The 22250-nt window shown below is 45.1% G+C and overlaps 2 protein-coding genes across 15 annotated transcripts in view; one reads left to right on the plus strand and one right to left on the minus strand.

Moving 5' to 3' along the window:
• ILDR2 (immunoglobulin like domain containing receptor 2) overlaps positions 1-633 on the minus strand; it is a 48620-nt gene extending 47987 nt beyond the window's left edge. For all 9 annotated transcript variants that reach the window (XM_073304700.1, XM_073304691.1, XM_073304683.1 and 6 more), the window contains exon 1: positions 285-633. In XM_073304700.1, the coding sequence (XP_073160801.1) occupies positions 285-330 (46 nt within the window). In that variant the 5' untranslated portion in view covers positions 331-633. The remainder of the gene's footprint in view (positions 1-284) is intronic.
• A 10032-nt stretch (positions 634-10665) lies between these two features.
• STYXL2 (serine/threonine/tyrosine interacting like 2) overlaps positions 10666-22250 on the plus strand; it is a 122015-nt gene continuing 110430 nt past the window's right edge. For 5 of the 6 annotated variants that reach the window (XR_012154161.1, XR_012154159.1, XR_012154157.1 and 2 more), the window contains exons 1-4: positions 10792-11111; positions 13496-13582; positions 19630-19732; positions 21306-21461. Coding sequence is in view for 3 of the 6 variants with exons in the window: in XM_073304722.1 (XP_073160823.1) it covers positions 10980-11111; positions 13496-13582; positions 19630-19732; positions 21306-21461 (478 nt within the window). In the remaining 3 variants the exon portion in view is untranslated. Of the gene's footprint in view, positions 10759-10791; positions 11112-13495; positions 13583-19629; positions 19733-21305; positions 21462-22250 lie in introns of those variants that run through there. The other variant, XM_073304744.1, reaches the window with a different exon arrangement.

A 22250-nucleotide genomic window follows, 5' to 3' on the forward strand; every position in this document is an offset into this window, starting at 1 on the left:
AATGCTGGCAGGGAGCAGCACTGCTGTGACCTAACAATGCATTCCTGCCTCTAACTTTCATGACCCTGATAAACAACACACCAGACTTTGCTAACTGAGACAAACACACATTCACCCTGCATTTCTCTGCATGTCTCTCACTCACACCATCACAAGATGTAATCCTCCCCCCACCACTGCACCGCGTCGCCAAGGACTTTCACACACAGGCTCCAGGCAAAGACACAAGCGGCACCCCATGGAATCCAAAAAGTTATTCATCTTTGTGGTAGGCAAACCCTTACCTGTTACCCACAGCAGAACGATCCATCCTACCAAGAATCCATCCATCGTCCTTGTCTTTCCATGCAGAAAAGACAGACGGGGGGAGAAAAAACTGAAACCACAAAGAAAAATAAAGAGCCCTCCTGGTACGAATCAACTGGCACCTAAGTATTCCCTTCACCGTTATCTGCGGGGCTCAGCAGCCTCCCAGTGTGTGAATCGGAGAGACTTCTGAATGGAAGCTACCACTGTGTTGGGGACGACAGGAAAGGTACTTTTAGGTCCCAGGTTTCCACTCCCCCAGTGACCTCCAGATCAATCTCAGATGAGATTGGAAACCTCTGCTTAGCAAGCTATAGTTCCACAGACTGAGCCCAAACAGAAGGAAAGCTCTTTTTTTTCCACTCCTCCTCCTTTTACCCCCCCCCCCCGTACTGCAGGCTCCTGTGGTAACTGGAGTTTCTAAATCACATGGCTGTCCATTGAAGCTGTCCAGGAGCAAAAAAGAGTTCACCACTGAGCAATCTAGTGTCTAGTGGTAGGGAGCGAGACAGTGGGTGAGAGACAGAGAAGAGCAAGCTGAGGAGAGAGGCTGTGTGTGTGCGACAGACTAGATCTAAGGGGCAGAGAATGCATGCATGAAAATAGAACTGAGGAGCACAGAATGCATGTGTATATAACAGGAATCAAGGAGCACTGTGCCTGCCTACACACCATGGAGGGGCACAGCATTGTGTATGTGTGAACAGAGCTAGAACAGAGGAGCACGCAAACAGCATGGTGTGTGTATGACTAGAACAGAGGAGTGCACACACACAATGTTGTATGGTGTGTATGTGTGTAATTGAAATGTCCTAACTCCCAAACTTAAGTAGACTCTGAAACAAATAAAATTCAGTAACATGCCAGCTGCACATCCGTAAGAAAGCTCTTATTTCATTCAGCAATCTTCCCATACACAGAGACAGATGTAAGTTGGCTGCCACCAACTGAAGGTAGATTTTAAGGTAGACACTGGTTTGATTTTCAAAAAAGGTCTGCAAACAATCAGGCACATTTAATGTGGGTGTGCAATTGCTGCAATTCAGCAGCATGTGCAACGGACCTACTATGCACCCAACTAGCGGCTTGTATGCTTAATTATTCATGTTACATTCACAGTTGTGATAATTGTGCACACAAAATTAAGTGTGCTTGCATTTGCTACGTGCACAACTTTGAAAATCTGCCCATTAAATTGCACACCTTATGCTATACCAAGCCACACAAAATACCAACCCAACACATATTTCTCCCCTTAATTAACAAAATTTATAAACTAGAAAATGAGTGTAGATTACCGTACTAAAATCCTGTGAATTCTGACCCAAAACATGGCATTGTGACTAGCAACTATCATTTCAGATGATCAGGAGGTCTTCTAGCTCTCACTGCATGATATCTGCGTTGTGGGGTTCTGGGTTTTCATTACAAGATGATATAGTATAGAAAAAGACTTCTGAGTGGACTCATTACTGGTGTGGAAGCAGAAGATGACAGAAGATCATTTGCTAACACTGAAGATGTAAGTGAAGAGTTCTAGCCAAAAAAAAAAAAAAAGTGCCCCATTCACACATTTAGTACCTAAGGCTCTTGAACGTTCTGTGACAGCTGAAGAGGATGATATAGTCAGTGGGACCACTTATATGTTTGAAGTTAAGTGTGGGCTTAAGTGCTCTGCTGGATGGGTGCTCAGCACCTTGCACTGTACCAATTTACTGTTTGCAGCCGAGTCAGCACAGTTTCAATTTGCACTTTGTTGACACTTGGAAGTTTTTATTCATAATCATAAAGGCTAGATTTTTTTTATTAAGACTTTGATTCTGTAGATGTTGATGAACCACATCAGAGAGGGAGTGGTCTTCAATTTTGTCCTAGTCTGGATCTTCAGACATAAAGTATTCTGATTTTCCTATGCCACATCAGGTCCAAAACTTGGGACAGTACTGGACTGTACACTGTAGTATAGGCAGAGTGCATTGCAATACCAATAGTTAGGATTGCATTAGCACTTCCATTCTATAGGGCATTTTCTAATTGCTTATAAACTCCACCTATGTTTGTTTGTCTTTCAGACGGAAACGTTCTACCTTTTTTCTTGGCAAGAGGACTCTTTTAAAAAAAAAAAAAGTTTGAACAAAAATAGTTCAGTCAGTTTTCAGTATGAAAAAAAATACACATTTGCCATGATGAAAAATGTTTTGTAATATTTATCTGAACAGCTCTAGTGCCTCAGTTAAGGTGGTAGGAATGTGAAATTAGGCTGGGAGATAATCTCTAGGCAGCAGGTGTGTCTTTTGATGGTCCATTAGAAATCCTTTAGAGTCAGTTGAATTATAGGGATTTAAAAAATGTACTTTCCACATGTATGCTTGTTTTTATCCTGTGATTAATTAATTACATGGTCTTATGATTATTTAATTAATTATCGTAATAGTGCCTAGAATCCTACATTAAGGATTGTGGCCCGTTGTGCTAAGCACTGTACATATACATAAAACAAAAAGTCTCTGCCCCAGAGTTTAAAATTCTTTGTACTTTGAATAGAATTTCTCCTTAAGTATGCTATTTCTCAGAGCTCTGTTGCCTCTGTGCAGGCACACAGAAGGAAATGGAGTGGAATTTTTCATTCAGGGCCAGACCCCATCTAGTGTAAATTAGTGTAGTTCCATTTAAGTAAATGGAGCTATGTTGACTGACATCAGCTTTTTTCCAGTCACTTTCCATTCACTGTACTCCTGACAATCCACTCAAAATCTGTGTGGCCCCATTGAAATAAATAGCAAAGCTCCCACTGACTTTGTGAGACCAAGATTTCACCCCAGATCCATAGCCCCTTGGAACAAGGCTGTTGTTGATGTTCTCTCTGATGATAAACATTGGGATCAGTACAACCCCTTATGCGTCACTGGTGTTAGTCACTCCTGAATTTTTTTTCCTTCACAAGTATTTTCAAGTAAGCTTGGCATAAGTCAGTTTAAATAAACCTTTGACTCTCGACTAAGGAAGGAAAGAGATTTTCAATACAAGGAAGTGTTATTGTTCTGGATGCAGCACTGGATTTATAGTCACTTTGAAACATCCACATATGTGGATGGTGCCATCCTTTTTCACTAGACAAGAAATGCTAATTCATTATGCATGACAGATGACAATACTCCTGCTTTAGGTAATGTTCCATATCTGCTTAGACCTTTGGTCTGACAGTCTATGGTATTATCTTCCCCTTGCAACTTTTAAGCTAGCTGCCTGGCTTAATAGTTAACTTTTCAGTGATGACTTTGATTTTGTCCCGTTCTTAAAAACAGAATAGGGTTGCCAACTTTCTAATCGCACAAAATCAAACACCCTTGCACTGCCCCCGCCTCACCCCTTCACTGAGGCCCTTCCCCTTCTCCAAGCTCCGCCCCTGCTTACTCCATCCCCCCTCCCTCCATTGCCCGCTCTCCCCCACCCTCACTCACTTTCACCAGGCTGGGACAGGGGGTGCAGGCCCCGGGATGGGGCTGGAAATGAGGGGTTCAGAGTGCGGAAGGGGGCTCAGGGCTGGGGCAGGGGGTTGGGGTGCAGGAGGGGGTGTGGGGGTGCAGACTCTGGGAGGGAGTTAGGGTGTGAGAGGGGGTTCTTAGCTGGGGCAGGGGGTTGGGGTGTTGGAGGGGGTTCGGGATGCGGTCTCTGGCTGGGTGGTGCTAATTTCAGGCGGTTCCCAGAAGCTGCTGGCATGTCCAGCTCCTATGCGCAAGGGCGGCCAGGGGCCTCTGCGCGCTGCCCACACCCGCAGGCACTGCCCCCCGTAGCTCCCATTGGTTGCAGTTCCCGACCAATAGCAGTTGTGGAGTTGGCTCTTGGGTTGGGGGCAGCACACAGAGCCCCTGTGGCTACCCCTGAGCCTAAGAGACAGACATGCCAGCTACTTCCATGAGCTGTGCAGAGCCAGGGCAGGCAGGGAGCCTGCTTTAGCCCCACTGACTGGACTTTTAGTGACCCAGTTAGCAGTGCTGACTGGAGCCGCCAGAATCCCTTTTCAACTGGGCGTTCTGGTCGAAAACCGGATGCCTGGTAACTCTAAATCAGAACTATGTTTCTGCCACATTGCAGTTAGGCTTGTTTCACTTTTCATCATTATATGAGTTTCTGAACAATTAGCAGGACCTTTTCAAGCCCAGCCCAGCACGTATGGTTTCTCACTATTCATTACAAACAGTGGCAATTTAAGCAATGGAATTCTACCTTGCTTGCTCCAGTCCCCCATACTGAACACTAATTAGTTCCCCTGTGCCTGTCCCCAGCACAATTCTGATAAACTTAGGTGGAAGAATGTCATGCTATGATACACCATATCATACAAAAATATACTGCAACTCTATCTGAAATGGCTATCCTTTCAGTAATGGAGTCACCCAAAGTCATGTGAACATTAATTACTATATACAAGCTCATTTATTTTCTGAGTCCCAGGGTGTACTAACCCTCGTTAGCCATTTCCCCGCCCCCCTTCCTCATTTTCCAATACCAGTCTTTCTAGCAGTCATTTCTTCTGGTTACAGACATATTCTACATAGCTCTTTTTAACACATTGCTGGCATCTGACATCTTTACACCAGCACTTCACTTCTGAAAGATCCACTTTGGTAACATTCCTGAAAACTTGACATTTTGCTTGGAAATTCCACAGTTTTCTTATGTCCTTTTGCACATCCATTCAACCCTTCGGTTTCTCCTTGCAGCAATTTCCATAGAAACTGTGATTTCAACAGTCTTCTGGGATGTAAGGTCAGATTCCGCCAATAGACAATGCTATATTGCTTCAGTACACAGACGAGAGACTGGCATGTCACAAAAGGTGTTCTTTAATACACCATCAGATTCACACTGTTCAGACAGCCATAAACTGTGAAACTTTCTCCCTTTTCTTAGTTTCTTCTATTAAATTGGAATCTCTCCTTGACCACTGGTAGCTTCACAGCAAAATGTTAATCAAGTACATGCACCATCTTTGTACACGTTTTTGTTCCTGGGCTGCCTGGCTGCACCTAATGACATAATAGTGTTAAGTTTTATTTCTCTTCAAACTCAGGAGAGAGGATACTGTGGATACACTGAATCTGTTTCCCAAGTATGCCATTTGCAGTAACAAAGCATTCAATATATTCAGTGGAAAACCTCTATATTCTCAGCACAATAGACTGTAGGTTTTATAATATGATTTTATTTTAAATTCACTCTCTTTGGTGGGTAGTTCAAAATCACTAGTTACCTTTCTGTATAAACATCCCCATCCCACCCTTCCTGTAGTTCTCTCTCAGATGCCACAGTCATAGTGATTCTTTGCTGCTGTTCAGCTGGGAATTTAAGATTATCACTTTAAATAACACGCCAGCTGCAGATCAGCAATACAGCTGTGAGTTGTTTTTCTCCACAGACATACGGACATAAGATGGCTGTTCCCAGTGCAGTATTTTTTTAAAACTATTTTTCATTGTACTCAAGCCACACAGAATATCAATACAGGACATAAACACCCTGGTGTATGTGTAATTGCAACAGAGGAGCAGAAAGAATTTTATGAAAGTGTGCGGGTATAGTAAGAACTGCAGGTAGTGCAGGTTCATATCTATGTATAGTTGAAATTAACAGGCAAAGAAGTGAGTTGTTAAACGGTGTGAACTCCTGCAGACAGCTATACAGGACACTGGGGAAAATGTCTGATGATCAGACACCCTGAAGATGATACACTGCCTCCAATTCTTCTCTAGGAACACCCTCATTCTTCAGAGTGTCATTTCTGGAGCCGTGTCTTTTTTAATTATCCATATCATATTATTTTTAATTTGTCCCTAGGAAGAAGGTTTGTCCAGGAGTGGCTAGCACTCCCTGCCATGAGATTTCTGACAGGCGTCGTCCTCTTAGAAACAAGGTTGGCAAGGCAAGGTTGCACATGGAAGAACAGTATACGCTCAGAGAGGAAGTGAAATGAACATGCAAAAATGCACTGGTAGCAACAACGCTACAATAATATAGCAGAATCCTGTGAAAGACATAGCCTTGTTGGATGAAAGTATGTGCTCTGTGCACAGGTCTCTTTCCTTTACTCCCTCTCTAGCTATTTAGTGTTGATGTACCAGGGACTAAACCAGAATACAGGTAGTTTTCCACAACAGTTAAAGGGTTAAAAAAGACACAAAATTAAGCCTGTTTTAATTTAATTTACAGAATGATTTTGAGGTGCTCAAGCACTGCTCATCACAAAAATATCTGGGTCCCTGACATAAAATAAAAACAAACAATACATTAAAAAGGGCCCACAGCAATATAGAATAGCCCCTAATGCCAAGTGCAGAGCCAGGCCTCAAGGATGCTCTAAATTGTGCCATCTAAAATGGCCCCCAAAAGGAAATCATAGAATCATAGAATCATAGAATATCAGGGTTGGAAGGGACCCCAGAAGGTCATCTAGTCCAACCCCCTGCTCGAAGCAGGACCAATTCCCAGTTAAATCATCCCAGCCAGGGCTTTGTCAAGCCTGACCTTAAAAACCTCTAAGGAAGGAGATTCTACCACCTCCCTAGGTAACGCATTCCAGTGTTTCACCACCCTCTTAGTGAAAAAGTTTTTCCTAATATCCAATCTAAACCTCCCCCACTGCAACGTGAGACCATTACTCCTCGTTCTGTCATCTGCTACCATTGAGAACAGTCTAGAGCCATCCTCTTTGGAACCCCCTTTCAGGTAGTTGAAAGCAGCTATCAAATCCCCCCTCATTCTTCTCTTCTGCAGGCTAAACAATCCCAGCTCCCTCAGCCTCTCCTCATAACTCATGTGTTCCAGTCCCCTAATCATTTTTGTTGCCCTTCGCTGGACTCTCTCCAATTTATCCACATCCTTCTTGAAGTGTGGGGCCCAAAACTGGACACAGTACTCCAGATGAGGCCTCACCAATGTCGAATAGAGGGGAACGATCACGTCCCTCGATCTGCTCGCTATGCCCCTACTTATACATCCCAAAATGCCATTGGCCTTCTTGGCAACAAGGGCACACTGCTGACTCATATCCAGCTTCTCGTCCACTGTCACCCCTAGGTCCTTTTCCGCAGAACTGCTGCCTAGCCATTCGGTCCCTAGTCTGTAGCTGTGCATTGGGTTCTTCCGACCTAAGTGCAGGACCCTGCACTTATCCTTATTGAACCTCATCAGATTCCTTTTGGCCCAATCTGCCAATTGGTCTAGGTCCTTCTGTATCCTATCCCTCCCCTCCAGCGTATCTACCACTCCTCCCAGTTTAGTATCATCTGCAAATTTGCTGAGAGTGCAATCCACACCATCCTCCAGATCATTTATGAAGATATTGAATAAAACCAGCCCCAGGACCGACCCTTGGGGCACTCCACTTGATACCGGCTGCCAACTAGACATGGAGCCTTTGATCACTACCCGTTGAGCCCGACAATTTAGCCAGCTTTCTACCCACCTTATAGTGCATTCATCCAGCCCATACTTCCTTAACTTGCTGACAAGAATACTATGGGAGACCGTGTCAAAAGCTTTGCTAAAGTCAAGAAACAATACATCCACTGCTTTCCCTTCATCCACAGAACCAGTAATCTCATCATAAAAGGCGATTAGATTAGTCAGGCATGACCTTCCCTTGGTGAATCCATGCTGGCTGTTCCTGATCACTTTCCTCTCATGCAAGTGCTTCAGGATTGATTCTTTGAGGACCTGCTCCATGATTTTTCCAGGGACTGAGGTGAGGCTGACTGGCCTGTAGTTCCCAGGATCTTCCTTCTTCCCTTTTTTAAAGATTGGCACCACATTAGCCTTTTTCCAGTCATCCGGGACTTCCCCGGTTCGCCACGAGTTTTCAAAGATAATGGCCAGTGGCTCTGCAATCACAGCCGCCAATTCCTTCAGCACTCTCGGATGCAACTCGTCCGGCCCCATGGAATTGTGCACGTCCAGCTTTTCTAAATCAGCCACATATCACTGGGCAAGGACACACTGATCACACACCCCATGCCAGTGGCTGCAGTAGGGCAAAGCATACTTAACCGGGACAAAGATGTGGCCTTACGTGGTAGCCTCCACCTTCAGCCTCAAAATATAGCAAGCTGCAATAATTCAGTCTGCAGGTGATGAATGAATGGATCATTGTGCTTAGATAGATCCTCCACTGAGACAAAGAAGCACAGCGTCCTAGTGAGCTGGAAGTGGAAGAAAGTATTTATCGTTGTTAGAGAGACAAGGTGGTTGAGGTAATGTCTTTTATTGTTGTTACATGCATGTCTAGGATTAGCAATGAGTCCAATAGGACTCTGAGATTTCATTCTAATTTGGCAAATGGAGGGCACAAGCTTTTGACAGAGGAAGAAATTAGTAGCACAATGTGGGAGCAGCTCACTCTGCCTTCCAACGTGAGAGAAAACTGATCAAAACAATATTGATTGCATTGTTTCTGTATTTTAATCTGAGTTAAGATGTGAATGGGGGAGTACAGAGACTTTCAAGGGAAGAGTATAAAGAACAGGAGTACTTGTGGCACCTTAGAGACTAACAAATCTATTTGAGCATAAGCTTTCGTGGGCTAGAGCCCACTTCATCGGATGCATGCAGTGGAAAATACAATAAGATGATTTTATATACACAGAGAACATGAAACAATGGGTGTTACCATGCACACTATAATGAGAGTGATCAGTTAAGGTGAGCTATTACCAGCAGGAGAGAAAAAAAACCTTTTGTAATAATCTAGATAATCTAGATGGGCCATTTCCAGCAGTTGACAAGAACGTATGAGGAACAGTAGCGGGGGAGGGGGGAGAATAAACATGGGGAAATAGTTTTACTTTGTGTAATGACACATCCACTCCCAGTCTTTATTCAAGCCTAATGTAAAGGTGTCCAGTTTGCAAATTAATTCCAATTCAGCAGTCTCTCACTGGAGTCTGTTTCTGAAGTTTTTTTGTTGTAATATTGCGACTTTTAGGTCTGTAATCGAGTGACCAGAGAGATTGAAGTGTTCTCCGACTGGTTTTTGAATGTTATAATTCTTGACGTCTGATTTGTGTCCATTTATAACAAAATTCTGAAAGAGCTGTCATCTTTGCGGGACAGCCCAGAGATTATCTGAGTGCTCCCTAGAGTCAATTGGAATTCCACCTGGGGGGCTCACAGGGTCATGCGTCTCACTCCCACCATGACTATTAATATTATACACTGGGTACAGTGCAATCCCTACGTTCTTGCTTGTGTGAGAGAGAGAAAGAGTGTGGGGCAGAGAGAGACAAACAGAAATTCCATATTTGGCTCTTAATGAGATTCTTTGAATATGCCTATATAATCAATGTGCCCCCTTGCAGCCAACTGCAGGGGCACTGGAACAATTTTTTATAGTGGGGGTGCTGAGAGCCATTGAACCAAATTGTAAACCCCCTGCACCCCTAGTTCCAGCACCTATGGCCAACTATAACTAATACACAGTATTTATATGTATTTGCAGGTTGGCAACTGAGGCATTAAGCACCTTTCAGAATCTCATCTGGAGAGGCTGTGTGACTTGCTTATGGTCTCACTAGAAGTCTGCAGCAGAGCTAAAAGAAAAGGAGTACTTGTGGCACCTTAGAGACTAACAAATTTATTTGAGCATATGCCACAAGTACTCCTTTTCTTTTTGCGGATACAGACTAACACAGCTGCTACCCTGAAACCTGTAGCAGAGCTGTTTCCAGTACCAGCAGCCTAGAACCTCCTGTGTTCTCACGGATGTCCTGCCTCCTGTCGGTGACAGTCAAATGAGCAGCATTCAGTTAAACTAGCAGTAAGTTCAGGAGGCCTGTCAGGTTCTAATGCAGCATGCAGTTGCCCTCACCCTCATAACTGAACTGAGGTCTGCAGGCCAACTAGGAAAGCGCTTGTGCTGGTACTCGGCCTAACGTCCTGTTGCCCCGTATAGGAGTTAACTCCCCACTGAGCAAATGGAGCTGTTGACTCCTCTCAGAGCTACCGCCTCAGGCCGCCACGGCAGCATCATTGACACCCCGCTCGTAGCTGGCTCCCTTTGCAATGACAGGGGGCTAGAGGCGCAGGCTGATCATGGAGGGCAGCTCAGGTTTAGCACAAAAGACACACACCTGCGTGGTTGTGGGTAGCCTGATCCCCCTGGGCCAACTAAGCTCCTTATCCCCCATACTGCATGTCCCTGCGCGCCCGCCCCACATTGTCCTCTCTGGGCACCAGCAGCCCCTGCTGGCACGTCCCCCGCTGAGTGTGGGCGAGCCAACTACTGCTCCCAGCATGCCCTGCGCCCATGGTTCGGAACCGCAAATCGAGACTACAAATCCCAGCGTGCCCCACGGCGAGAAGGCGAGTCCCCTGCTGGTGCAGCACTCGACTCTCTCTCTGGGAAGCCCGCGGGGCGCGCACCGCTGGAGTCCTCTCTCACCGGCCAATCGGAGAGAGGTGCACGTGCCGCCTCGTGGCTCATTCGGATCCATGCGCGCGCGGGCTGCTAAACGATATGATTGGTTCTTTCTTCGCGGAGCGGGGGGGCGGGGCTGAGAGGGAGAGGATTCGGGGAGTCCGCTGACGCGCGGGCGGTGAAGCAGCGGCGTCCGGCCCGAGCTCAGAGGCCTCGTTGGCGGGCTCGCCTCCTCCTCCTCCTCCCCCCCCCCCCCCCCGCCATGCCGAACCGCAAGGGCGCGCGCAACGCCTATTACTTCTTCGTGCGCGAGAAGCTGCCCGAGCTACAGCGGCGCGGCCTGCCGGTGGCCCGCGTGCCCGACGCCATCCCGCTCTGCTCGCGCGACTGGGCGGTGAGCGGGGCCTGGGCAGAGCCGCGCGTGGGCTGCAACCCGGCTAACCCCGCGGGCCGGGCCGGACCGGCGGGACCCCCCGCGGGAGGAGCGGCCAGGGCTGGACTCCCCGCATACTCGCATGTGCATCTCCCCCCCCCCCCACCCCACCCCACCCCACCCCGGGCGTGCGTCTGCCCCCATCACCACCACCCACCGTCCAACCCCAGGTGTGCACGCTCTCCTCTGCCCCCCCAACCCACACCCTCCAATCCCGGGTGTGCATCCCCCCCAGCACCCTGTCCCAGCCCCAGGTATGCATCTCTTCCCTGCCCCCCAAGCACACTCCCTCCAACCTCAGGCATACATCCCCCTATACCCCCCCAATTCTGGGCATGCATCCCTTCATACACCCCCCTCCCCCAACTCTGGGCATACATTCCTCCTCTCCAACCCCAGCTGTGCATCACCCCCATACACACACGTACCCTCAATTCCGGGCATGCATCCCCTCTGTACGCCCTCCTCCAATTTTGGGTGTGCATCCCCCCCTACACACTCCAACCCTGGGTGTGCATCCCCCCATATACACACATACCCCCAACCATGGATGTGCATCACCCCCATACACACACTCACAGACACCCAATGCTGGGCGTGCATCACTACCATACACACGTTCCCCCCAACCCTGGGCGTGTATTCCCCCCATACACACTCATCCAACTCTTGGCGTACATTCCCCCCCCCATACACACACACCCAACCCTGGGTGTTCATACTCCCCCAACACACGCATCCTCCAATCCTGGACGTGTATCCTCCCCACCAACAAACACACACACCCTGCCCCAGATGTGTATTCCCCCATTACCTTCTCCCAACACCTACCCCTGGGCATGCACCCCATCTACAAGTCCTTCCTCTCTCCTCCCCCTTCCCGCCCCAGGCACACACTCCTCTATACCTCCACACAAACACTCCATCACTTTTCCATGCTGCACAGAGATCCTCTCTGGGATGAAATGTCTTCCTCTTTAGCTAGAGAAAGGCAGGAGGAAATGCTTTTTCTCTTTTCTGTTCATGGTGTTTGTTATGTCTAATCCGAGTTGCATGTTTCCTGACTTTACTCAGTTTTAAAGGGACTCTCTTGCGGGGAGTGGGTAACTGGGTTTGAGCTGTCCAATGTGGATGTGACACTATTAAGATGTAAATAGTAGACAGTTCTTTGATATGTTAAGTAGAAACATCTTTAACTATTAAAGGGATTTAAAATCCAATTCTCTTCACTATTTATACTGTTTTAATTTTTTCCATGTTATTGGTGAATCAGTGAGGTTTGTCTTGCTTCTAGGTTTTCAATATTGAAGTTTCTAATTTATAAATAGTACAGGATAATGAAAAATTATTTCACTTAGAATTTTTTTAAAAGGACACTTTAAACAAAAGTTTAAAAATGCTTATTACTAAATCTAAAATTTGGGACAAATATGCCATTCTTTAAAGGGGAACAAAAACAAGTCTGAATATAGAAATGTAATTTTGCTTTTTTAAAAATAGATTAAAATCTTGATCCTTAATTTTAAGCATGTATGTCAGTGTTTGCTGGATTTGATCTATGGGAACAAAACATTTTGCCAATACCTAAAAGCTAGTAAGTGAAACCGACCAGTCTGGTTTCATAGCCCAAGTTGAAGAAAAGGCAAAATGTTAACAAATGGCATTAGTAAAAGAGTGAATTAGATTACTAAAATTCTTTTATTTATGCTCAGGCATAAATACTCAAACTTATTTGATCGGGCCCCCCTTTTTTGTGTCTGTAGTTGTTTAGGCCTCTGCTCCCACCACACTGGTACATATACTGCTGCCCAGCTCTGAAGTCAGAGTGGATGCCACCCTTACTCCTCTGCTGCTGCTGGCGATGGTGCTGCCTTCAGAGCTGAGTGCCTGGCCTTTCCAGCTTCCCAATTCTGAAGGCAGAGCGGCTTCTCAGCCCCCGCCTTCGAATACGTTCTGTTCCTCCTGCCCCCTCCCCCCCCCAATTTGAGAACCTCTGTGCTAGGGTGTGGCTAGTAGCACAAGATCAGTGTGTTAAAATGTTCATTAACCTGATTTTGGCCCTTAGTCTTGCAGCTTTATTAATAGTGCATAATCTCTCCCCCGGTGCCCACTTTAATATTAAAAAAAAAACCCAACAATCTCTTTCTACTAAGAAATTCACTTGCCATCTGGCCCTAATGGTGTATCAGCCAGTACTGGCTCAATCCAGCTCCATAGCTGCTTTATCTCACCTACTCTAAGTCGAAGACTACTTATTCTCCTAGAACTTTCTGGATTCTGGAGCAAGTTTGTCTTCTTAGAAGGAAATGGTCAGAAAATGACTTATATAACAATTTTATTCACAGTTGTTGACTCAGGATGAAAAGGAGAAATATGCAGAGATGGCTCGTAAATGGAGAGCAGAGAACTCCACCCAGGCATCAGTGAAACAGGTAAATGGGAAGGTAGAAGAAGAAACCTGGAATTTGGAGTGGGCTGAATAAGAGGAGTAACACAGTTGCAGGGGTTGGTCAAAAATTGTGGCACACAGGGCCACCCTAAAAACTTACAAGAAGCCTATCTTCTGCCCCTTTTCCTTTGTTAGTGTAGAAATATGCATGGCTATAATATTAGTTTGTAATTGTATCTTCCTTGGTAGTCCAGAAATGTCTTGAATTTACCAACAATGTAAACCTATAGTTTACCATCACCCTACAACTACTCTTAAATGGAGGAGAGAGCCTGCAGTTCAGTATTCTGCCACACTGTGGACTTTTCCTCCAGAGTCTGCCTTACTCTGGATTTGGGGTTGAAGCATAACTTTCAAAGCTTCGTTTCTGACAGCCGGCTGCTTATCTGTCCTGGGACAAAGCAAACCATTACTGTGGAATGCTGCTGCTGCTGCAGAGTCAGGCGCTTGCATGTGTGTGTGAGAGAGAGGGGTGGGGGCTGATGTCGGAGTTTCCCCCTGCCGCTGTCTGAACTTGCAAGACAGCACGCTGACACACTCTCTGCCCCCCAAAACCCATTGTCTCTCCCCCTGCATACACTCAACACAGTCCCTGTTGCACTCCACCCCCTTCCCTCCCATTTGAAAAGCACGCTGCAGCCACTTGCACACTGGGATAGCTGCCACAATGCACTGCTCTCTGTGGTGTTGCAAGAGCTGCTAATGTGGCCATGCCACTGCGCTTGCAGCTGACGGTGTGAACACATGACAGCGCTTTCCTGCTGCTGTCTCTGAGGGCTGGTTTAACTCCCAGCACTCTACATCTGCAAGCATAGCCATAGCCTTACACTAGTGCAACTTCTGTATATAGTTTATTGACTATTGTCCATTTCAGGACATAATGATTTTCTTCTTAGCTCTGCCAAGTAGTATATTTTTATTGTGGTTCTTTATATGTATGCAAGAAGACAAGATCCATACCTCAAAGAGCTTATCTGTTTCCAGTTTAAATTGGTAGCACAAAATTTCTCTTAAATGGGTCAGAACAAAAAACAATCCAAGCAGAACCCTGCTTTATGTTCCATGCAGTTTCACTTTATGGACAATATCTTATTTACTGGTGTAACTCACAACTGGGTTCCAATTATGAGGTGGACTTGTTACCCGGGGTTCTTTCAACCCAAAGCTCTTGGTAATTTTTACTCTCTGCGAGGTGGTGTCAGGAAATAAATCGGGGAGACACGGCCGTCCAACCGATAGATGGCTGGCACAAACAGGACAACACATGAGTGCTTTCACTTAAAACTAAACTTTACTTCGTCTCAAGCACTTATACACACGTCTGCAACAGGTTAGTAAAACACCCCCAACCCTTAGTAATTACCAAAGCTGAGTGTGGCTCTCGAGTGGCACAGTGGCAGCCCATCTGCTAGTGGGGAACACAAGATGCATCCAGAGGGAGAGTCCAGTCCTCAAGAGTCCCACTACCTCAAACTTTTCCCCCTTATTTATACATTAGTAATAGAATGACATGTTCCTTAAAGCAAACGTGTTAAGTAAGCAGTTTCAGTGGTCAAGTGGGAGGTACCTTCTGATTATCGATTAACCAGGTGTGGGTTTTTCCACCGTTTGCACCCTTGAGGCCCCAATAGACATTCCTGGGGCACATCCTGCTCTTCTAAGATGCATATATCAGCAACTTCAACACAGTTCTTATCAGGAAGGACGTGGTGTCAAGCTGACCTCTCTATGGCACCCAAAAAGTCCTTTCCCCTCCTGCCTTGGTTAAGCTAAGCCTGCTGACTTGGCTGCTTTTAGCAATAAGCCATAGTGGTTTCAGGCACTTTACTGGTTTGCCAAAGTCTCCCCGTACAGACTGTACCCTTGAATTCTTACTAGGACATGTGTCTTTCCCTAGGAACAGCAGTTATCTAGAACGCTGATATGCGTTAGTGATTCTGAAAACACTAAGTAGTGCAAGAGACCTGATATCTCTAAAGGGTGGTCATGATTTGAAGAAACTCTTACAACATGTTATCTCAGTAGGTAAAGAGACTTGGATCATGCTTCCTGTGTTGGGAGGTCTTGCAGGTGGGGGAATGGGATCTGTCCTCCAAAACATTTCTAGTTACAGCTTATCTGTCAGGAAGGGGAATGAGGAAGACTGAGTCGTATCTTCGTAGCTCAACACAATTGGTCTGTGGATCATGGTGTAATAGATCAGAACTCTCCCAGTGTCATCTTCTAGAGATGAAGAGTTCTTTAACTTGAACTACCACTCTCAAGTCTCCTGGTCATAGTAGAAAAGACAGTTAATGTTGGACACCTTTGTTCTCTGGGAATGGACGTGTCTGTGTCTATATGCTGGCTACTCTTGGAGTCAGAGGTCCTGGCATCATTCAGGAGATAAAAGTTTTTGAAGATCCTGTTAGCGTCTTACCAACTTACATAGGATTGGTTTTCAGCTTTCTTGCAGGTGGCCTAAACTGATATCAACAGGCTGAGTCTAGCACACTTGGCGCACATCCAGCCATACCTCGGTGCATTCTCTCTGACAACTCGGCTCCTGTCAAGGTGGAAATCTGTAGGCAAGCAAGTCTCAAAGCAGGTGGCTTGAATCACTTTGTCCTCAGTGGCCTTCTCTTTGCCAATGGGTGAGATCTGGTGTGTGTTACCTATGGGCCCATAAACCCCTTTACTTGCTCTGCACAAGAGCTGTCTGAATACTTCCTTAAGTCATCGTTAAACTGCTTTTCATGAACAAGTGACCTTGTCAAAGACACGACAATGTCTCTCCAGCCTTTTTTCATCAAATTCATTTGAGGCTTGACATTTTGAAACCCCTAGGTCACACTGTCTGGAGTGGCTCACGACTGAGTGTGCCTACCTCAGGGGAGATGCCCCAAATTGGTGGTGTGTTCTAGAATTAGATGTCACCAAGCCAGTATTAAATGTGAACTCCTGGATCACTATAATAGTCTTACCATGGAGTCACAGACAGTCTCCCAGACTCTCAAGCCTGTCTTGCCACTCAGACAAACTGCAGTTAGTGATAAATGGTCACTTATACCAAGAATCACTCCACGTTCAGGTTGCTTCCAGTCCCAAGAGACCAGTCATTCACTCTCAGGTGAATTGGTACCCTAGATCTTACACTAGAGACAACCGCTATAGCCAATCCTGTAATGAATTGTTTAAGGTTATGTCTACACTATCACTTTTGAAAAAAACACCCCTCTGAGTGACATAAGTTACACCAACAGAAGCACCGTGTGGACAGCTCGTTGGAGGTGGTTTAATTATGTTGATGGGAGAGCTCTATCCCGTCAGCATAGAGTGGCTAAACGAGTGATCTTACAGCGGTGCTGCCGTAAGCTCACTCGTGTAGACATGGCCTATAGGTTTGTTAGCTAGGAAAAAGCAATCTGAGAGTTATTTGCAGGTTAAAGCAAGCAATAACACACCAGTGAGTTACCATTTAAATCCTAAGAGTGACAGAGTTCTAGTGATCTGTCAATTCAAAGGGTCTTTCAGGGCAGATTCAGGGGTAACCACTGGGAATCTCTGCCTCAGATTATAGCATCTGGCCCTGTCAGAGTTCAAACAGCGAGGAGAGAAATGGAAAATTTTCCTGTGACTGTTTTGTTTCCTTCGTTCAACTTCCATGCCAACAGGAGGAGCTTCCTTGCAGGTAGCATTTCCCAGGTGTGAGAGAGCCATTAACCAGTCCTTTGAATTGTGATGGTCCTTGATGACCCATTTGATTTTGATAGTCCTTCTGAATGGGTGGGGAGTGATTCCCGGGATTGAGGGCATAGCTACACTGGAAACTTCAAAGCGCTGTTGTGGGAGCACTCATGTAGCGTCGCTTTGAAGTGCGAGGTGTGGTCACACAGGAGCGCTGGGAGAGAGGTCTCCCAGTGCTCCTGATAATCCACCTCCACGAGGGGATTAGCTCCAAGTGTTGGTAGCATGGCTCCCTTGGCTACACTAGCGCTTTAAAGCACTCTGACTTGCTGCGCTCTGGGGGATGATTTTTCACACCCTAGAGCCAGCAAGTTAGAGTGCTATAAAATGTACGTGTAGCCAAGTCCCAAGTTTGCAAGTTCAGAGCAAACGTTTTTAAAGTTATACAGACATTACAAATGAGATTAATGCATGCAGCAACTTACAAGTGTTTCAGAGTCTTAAACGCTAAATACATTCTTATAAGGCTAATACCTATTTTGAGCAAAACTTACAGGTGACCTGGTCTGGTTTCCAGCTACAAGATTGTCAGTTCTTATCTAATGCCTGCAGCCTGGATAAGAGCTGGCATCTGGCCTGCCAGTGGCACACCCTGTTAAAAATCTTTGGTGTCACATAACAAATATGATCCCGAGAAAGCTAAAGAAAAGTTCCTTTTGAGCCTTTCAGTACTCGGAGACAGAAGTTTTGTGATAACCATCACCAGGAAGTGTACTATCTCTACTCCTAGGATGCTTTCAGGTTTTAATGACTAATCTACCTTTATATTACGTTTTACAAAGTTATAGTGGTGGTACAGAATCTTCTGACAACATTTCTGCCCAAGAAGCCAACTTCCACTTTCATCCTGCCTACATCCTTCGCACGCATGCAACCCCATCCCGGCGAGGCCCTTCTCTGCATACTTGACTTTCAAGATCCTGGGCAACTTTACTTGGGGGAAAATGAAACCCTTAGGTGAACTTTTTTTGTTTTGCTAATCACTTATCTCTGAGGTTGGGGGGGGATCTCTCTTCAGTCATACTGAACTCTTTCCTAAAGTAAGGAGAATCCAAACAATTCCATTGCTTATAATTTCTTTTTTGGGATGTCTTTACTGAATTTGACCAATTTTTGGAGGAGTTCTTCACTGGTATACATTCTGGTCATGTTCATGGTTAAACTTACTATTTCAGGACATCCCTTGAACTTACCTCCTCTCCAGTGTTGGGAATGTGCATTAAATAATATCTTTAAGGAAGGGAAAATTGCTTACCTTGTAATTCTGCTTCTCCAGCAATGTTGTCATGCTTGTACACCTCAGAGTTTGAGGGGTTCAGTTGATAATGTAATGTGTCCTTTGTTCACACAGTGAGCACTCACTTCTACATTGTTGATTACATGTTCTGAGAAGGTTGACTTCCTCTGTACTAAAGAAAAGGAGCACTTGTGGCACAGACTAATACGGCTGCTACTCTGAAACCTGTCATGTTCCTCTGTACTGTTTTCTTAAAAAAGAAGATTGGTGTAAGGGAGAAGTGTGTAGGTCTCTTACATATAATTGAAGTTTGAGAAGCTCTTCCTTCCACATTTTAAAGGGAGCTAGTTTAAATGTTCTGTGGCCGCTGATGTTCCTGAAATTAGAGCATGCTCTGGGGGCCAGAGCTCTGAGGCCAGCCTAGCGGTGCATCAGAAGGTAAAAAACCCTAAGAGTAATGAGAATCTTTTCATGACTTGTACTGGAGACACAAGACCCGAAATTGAGAATCCTGCATGATACCTTCAGAAAAGCAATAAATTGGCATTACTTCCCTGCTTACCCTGTAATTCTAACTTCTGAAATATTGTGTAATAATGACTAATAAAGTTGATGTGAAAGAAATTATGTCTTTAGCCTGCTCTTTACAGGCTTTTCAATTAGGGGGAAAAAATGGAAAACTGTGTTAGACTTTCATCCCTTCCCCTAGGATGTGTCTATAGGCTTGGGAGATGATAGCTTCCTTCTGTGTGACAAATCTAAACGTGGATGAAATGCCCTTCTGTGGATGTTCTTTTTTTAATTCAGAGGCTTGGTTATAGTTCTTTCTGTGTGTTGGTAAATTGGTGTGGGCACCACTAATATCCTTTGTGTCAGAGGAGAAAACATGCCTGCTCATAATCTGCCTGCGTACTGTAAACTGCCTCCATACTGCAAACTGTGGTCAGGTGGGTTTAGAAGGAGCAGTGCTGCCATCCATTCATAGAGGGCAAAGAAGGAGCTATATTATGGTCCTTCTCTGACTGGAGGAGCAGACTATGTACTTAACTCTATTTTGTTTTCTCCAGCCTCCCCATCAGATTTCTCCGGTTCCTGCACCACTGCCCATGCAGATACAGAGAAGCGCTTCTGTTTCAGATGCCACCAGTCTTTCTTGGAAGAATGATCAGGGTAGAGTAAACCTAAAGAAGCTTAATCCTAAGGATCTCGTAGTGTTGGATGACTTCCATAAGGAGCAGAATTGCTACATCTGGCTTACAGGCCTTACCTGGGGAAAGTGGGAAATTCATGTTTAATTTAGATCTGAATATATTTAATATGTCAGACAAAAATTAACTTAGTTAAAATAACTATTCATAAGTTGTCCTACAGTAACAAAGGATTTCATAATAGAAATGTAGTTCATAATGGTCAGGGGGCAGTTTCTGCCCACAAACGTCTGGCTGTACCTCCTTTTAAACTTAATGGGAGTTGCATGTACATATTTGAAGACAGAATAAGGCTCTTAATGTCTGTAAATGGTTGGAGACAAACCGAAGTGAACTGTTGCAGGAAAGCATTTCTGTTGTAACTTCCGTTTCATTAGGGATATACAAGGCCTAGTCCAGACTTTGGCTACATGTGTGCTTATGTCAAGTATAAAAGGGTAGGAAGTTTTTAGATGTCTGAGTGGAAGCTCAGAACAACAGTATAGACACTGGATAACAGGACAGCCTAGCCTGGGAGAAAGCTATTGTGTCAGCCAATGCTGTACTTGCACATTGGCTGGCTGGTGTCTTATTAAATAGAAGCCTGAAAAGCCAATCTGTTCCCATCTGCATTTCCGTGTAAAACTGATACTGAGATCGGCACTGACTAGCAGCAAAGGAAACGCTCAGAGCACTGCCACAGTGCACTTCACCCTGCCTCTAAGAAGCTCTAGTATAATATACAGTAGCACTTACAAAATGCTATAAACAGTCAAGCCACCAGCCAAGATACATAAAACTTGTGCAAGCACTAAGTAAAACCTTATTGAAGAGAGAATGGGCTAGGCTGGGGGTGAAGGAATACCCTTCATCTGTTTCAGTGACAATTATCTGTATAGTTTTCACTGACTGAAGTCAATATTTTAGTAGTGTGGACCTGTTGCTATGCTAAGTCTATGAACATTCGTTCTTGTTTGTATCATACATACCCTGTCACATATTATTGCTCTGTTATTTTAGAGGTGAGCTTTCTCTAAGGGCTCTTTGATTCTTTTCAGCCCCTCCACAGTTTAAAAGCACTATATCCTTAGTTCAGTATGCCTCCTGCTGGATTTGGTTGAAGCTTAATGTGCTGTTTAGAGTTCCTGGTATCGGTGGCATTTCCCATCCCTACTTAAAGAGACAATGTTGGAGAGCTTTATTGGAGGGAGGCATGAGTGGTGGTGTTGATGGATTCCGGGCCCCTGGCATTCTTGTTAACCTGTGCTGTGATATTTACAAAACAATACCATCTGAATTAACCTGGAGGTGAACTGTGACCGCAGAATCTCCTGATTTATGCAAAAGTGTTCTTTTAACAGTTACCTTGTCCTCCCACATGTTTCGTCCAATTGTTATCCTGTGTCTTTACTCAGTTGTGTGGCCTAACATAGTGGGACCTTGATCTTCGATTGGGGCAGATAAGTGCTGCTGCAGTATAAATAATAATGTTCACTGGATGGAAAAAGACTTGCTTGTTCTCTCCTCTAGTGACCCCTGAAAATTTCTCCTTCCAGCTGTGCTTGGGAACATCTTCTACTTCCTGAACATTTACAGTCATGGAGAGCTGCCCTCTCCCTGTGAGCAGCGCTTCCTCCCTTGTGAGATTGGCTGTGTCAAATATTCACTACAGGATGGCATAACAGCAGACTACCACCGCTTTGTAGATCCTGGTGAGCCTTAAGGGACGGAGGGGAGGAAACTCATCATTTCAGTTGTTTGGAAGGATGAAGACTTTCTAATCTCACTTCTCCCAGCCCAGTTCAAGTTTCTAGCATAAGACACGGTCCTGTTTCCAGGTGTTGAGCATTTTAGGTAGATAGTAGCAGCGTAAATGCCTGTGGTTAAAGCTGACTTCTACTAAAGTCTTCAGAAAGGTGGCCTTTGGCATCCAGACTGAGTGAGAACTTGGAGGGTAAAAGAAATCTTGTGAGAAAGTAGTTGAAATAAAATCCTTTACGAAGCTGTCTGGCCATCAGCTGGAAGAAAAACTACTGTGTAGGTGGGAGGCTGCACGCTTGTGTATGTTGGATTTAATAGTAAAATGCATTTGCCTAGATGGGGCCAAAACACAGAGGTATGCAGCAGGTTGTAAAATGTGTGTATTGTGCAGCGTTTGTGCAAATGAGTATAGCTAAGAAAATGTTTTAAATAAGTGGACATTCATGGCAGTTATGCAAGGACACATGATGATAGATAAAGCTGTTAACTAAGCTGTTAACCTGTTATGGGATAAGAGGGAAGGTCCTCTCATGGATTGGTAACTGGTTAAAAGATAGGAAACAAAGGGTAGGAATAAATTGTCAGTTTTCAGAATGGAGAGAGGTAAATAGTGGTGTCCCCCAGGGGTCTCTACTGGGACCAGTTTTATTCAACATATCCATAAATAAAGGGGGTAAACAGTGAGGTGGCGCAATTTGCAGATGATACAAAACTACTCAAGATAAGTAAGTCCCAAGCAG

This window comes from Lepidochelys kempii, chromosome 1 (genome assembly GCF_965140265.1).
Source record: "Lepidochelys kempii isolate rLepKem1 chromosome 1, rLepKem1.hap2, whole genome shotgun sequence".
NCBI lineage: Eukaryota > Metazoa > Chordata > Testudines > Cheloniidae > Lepidochelys > Lepidochelys kempii.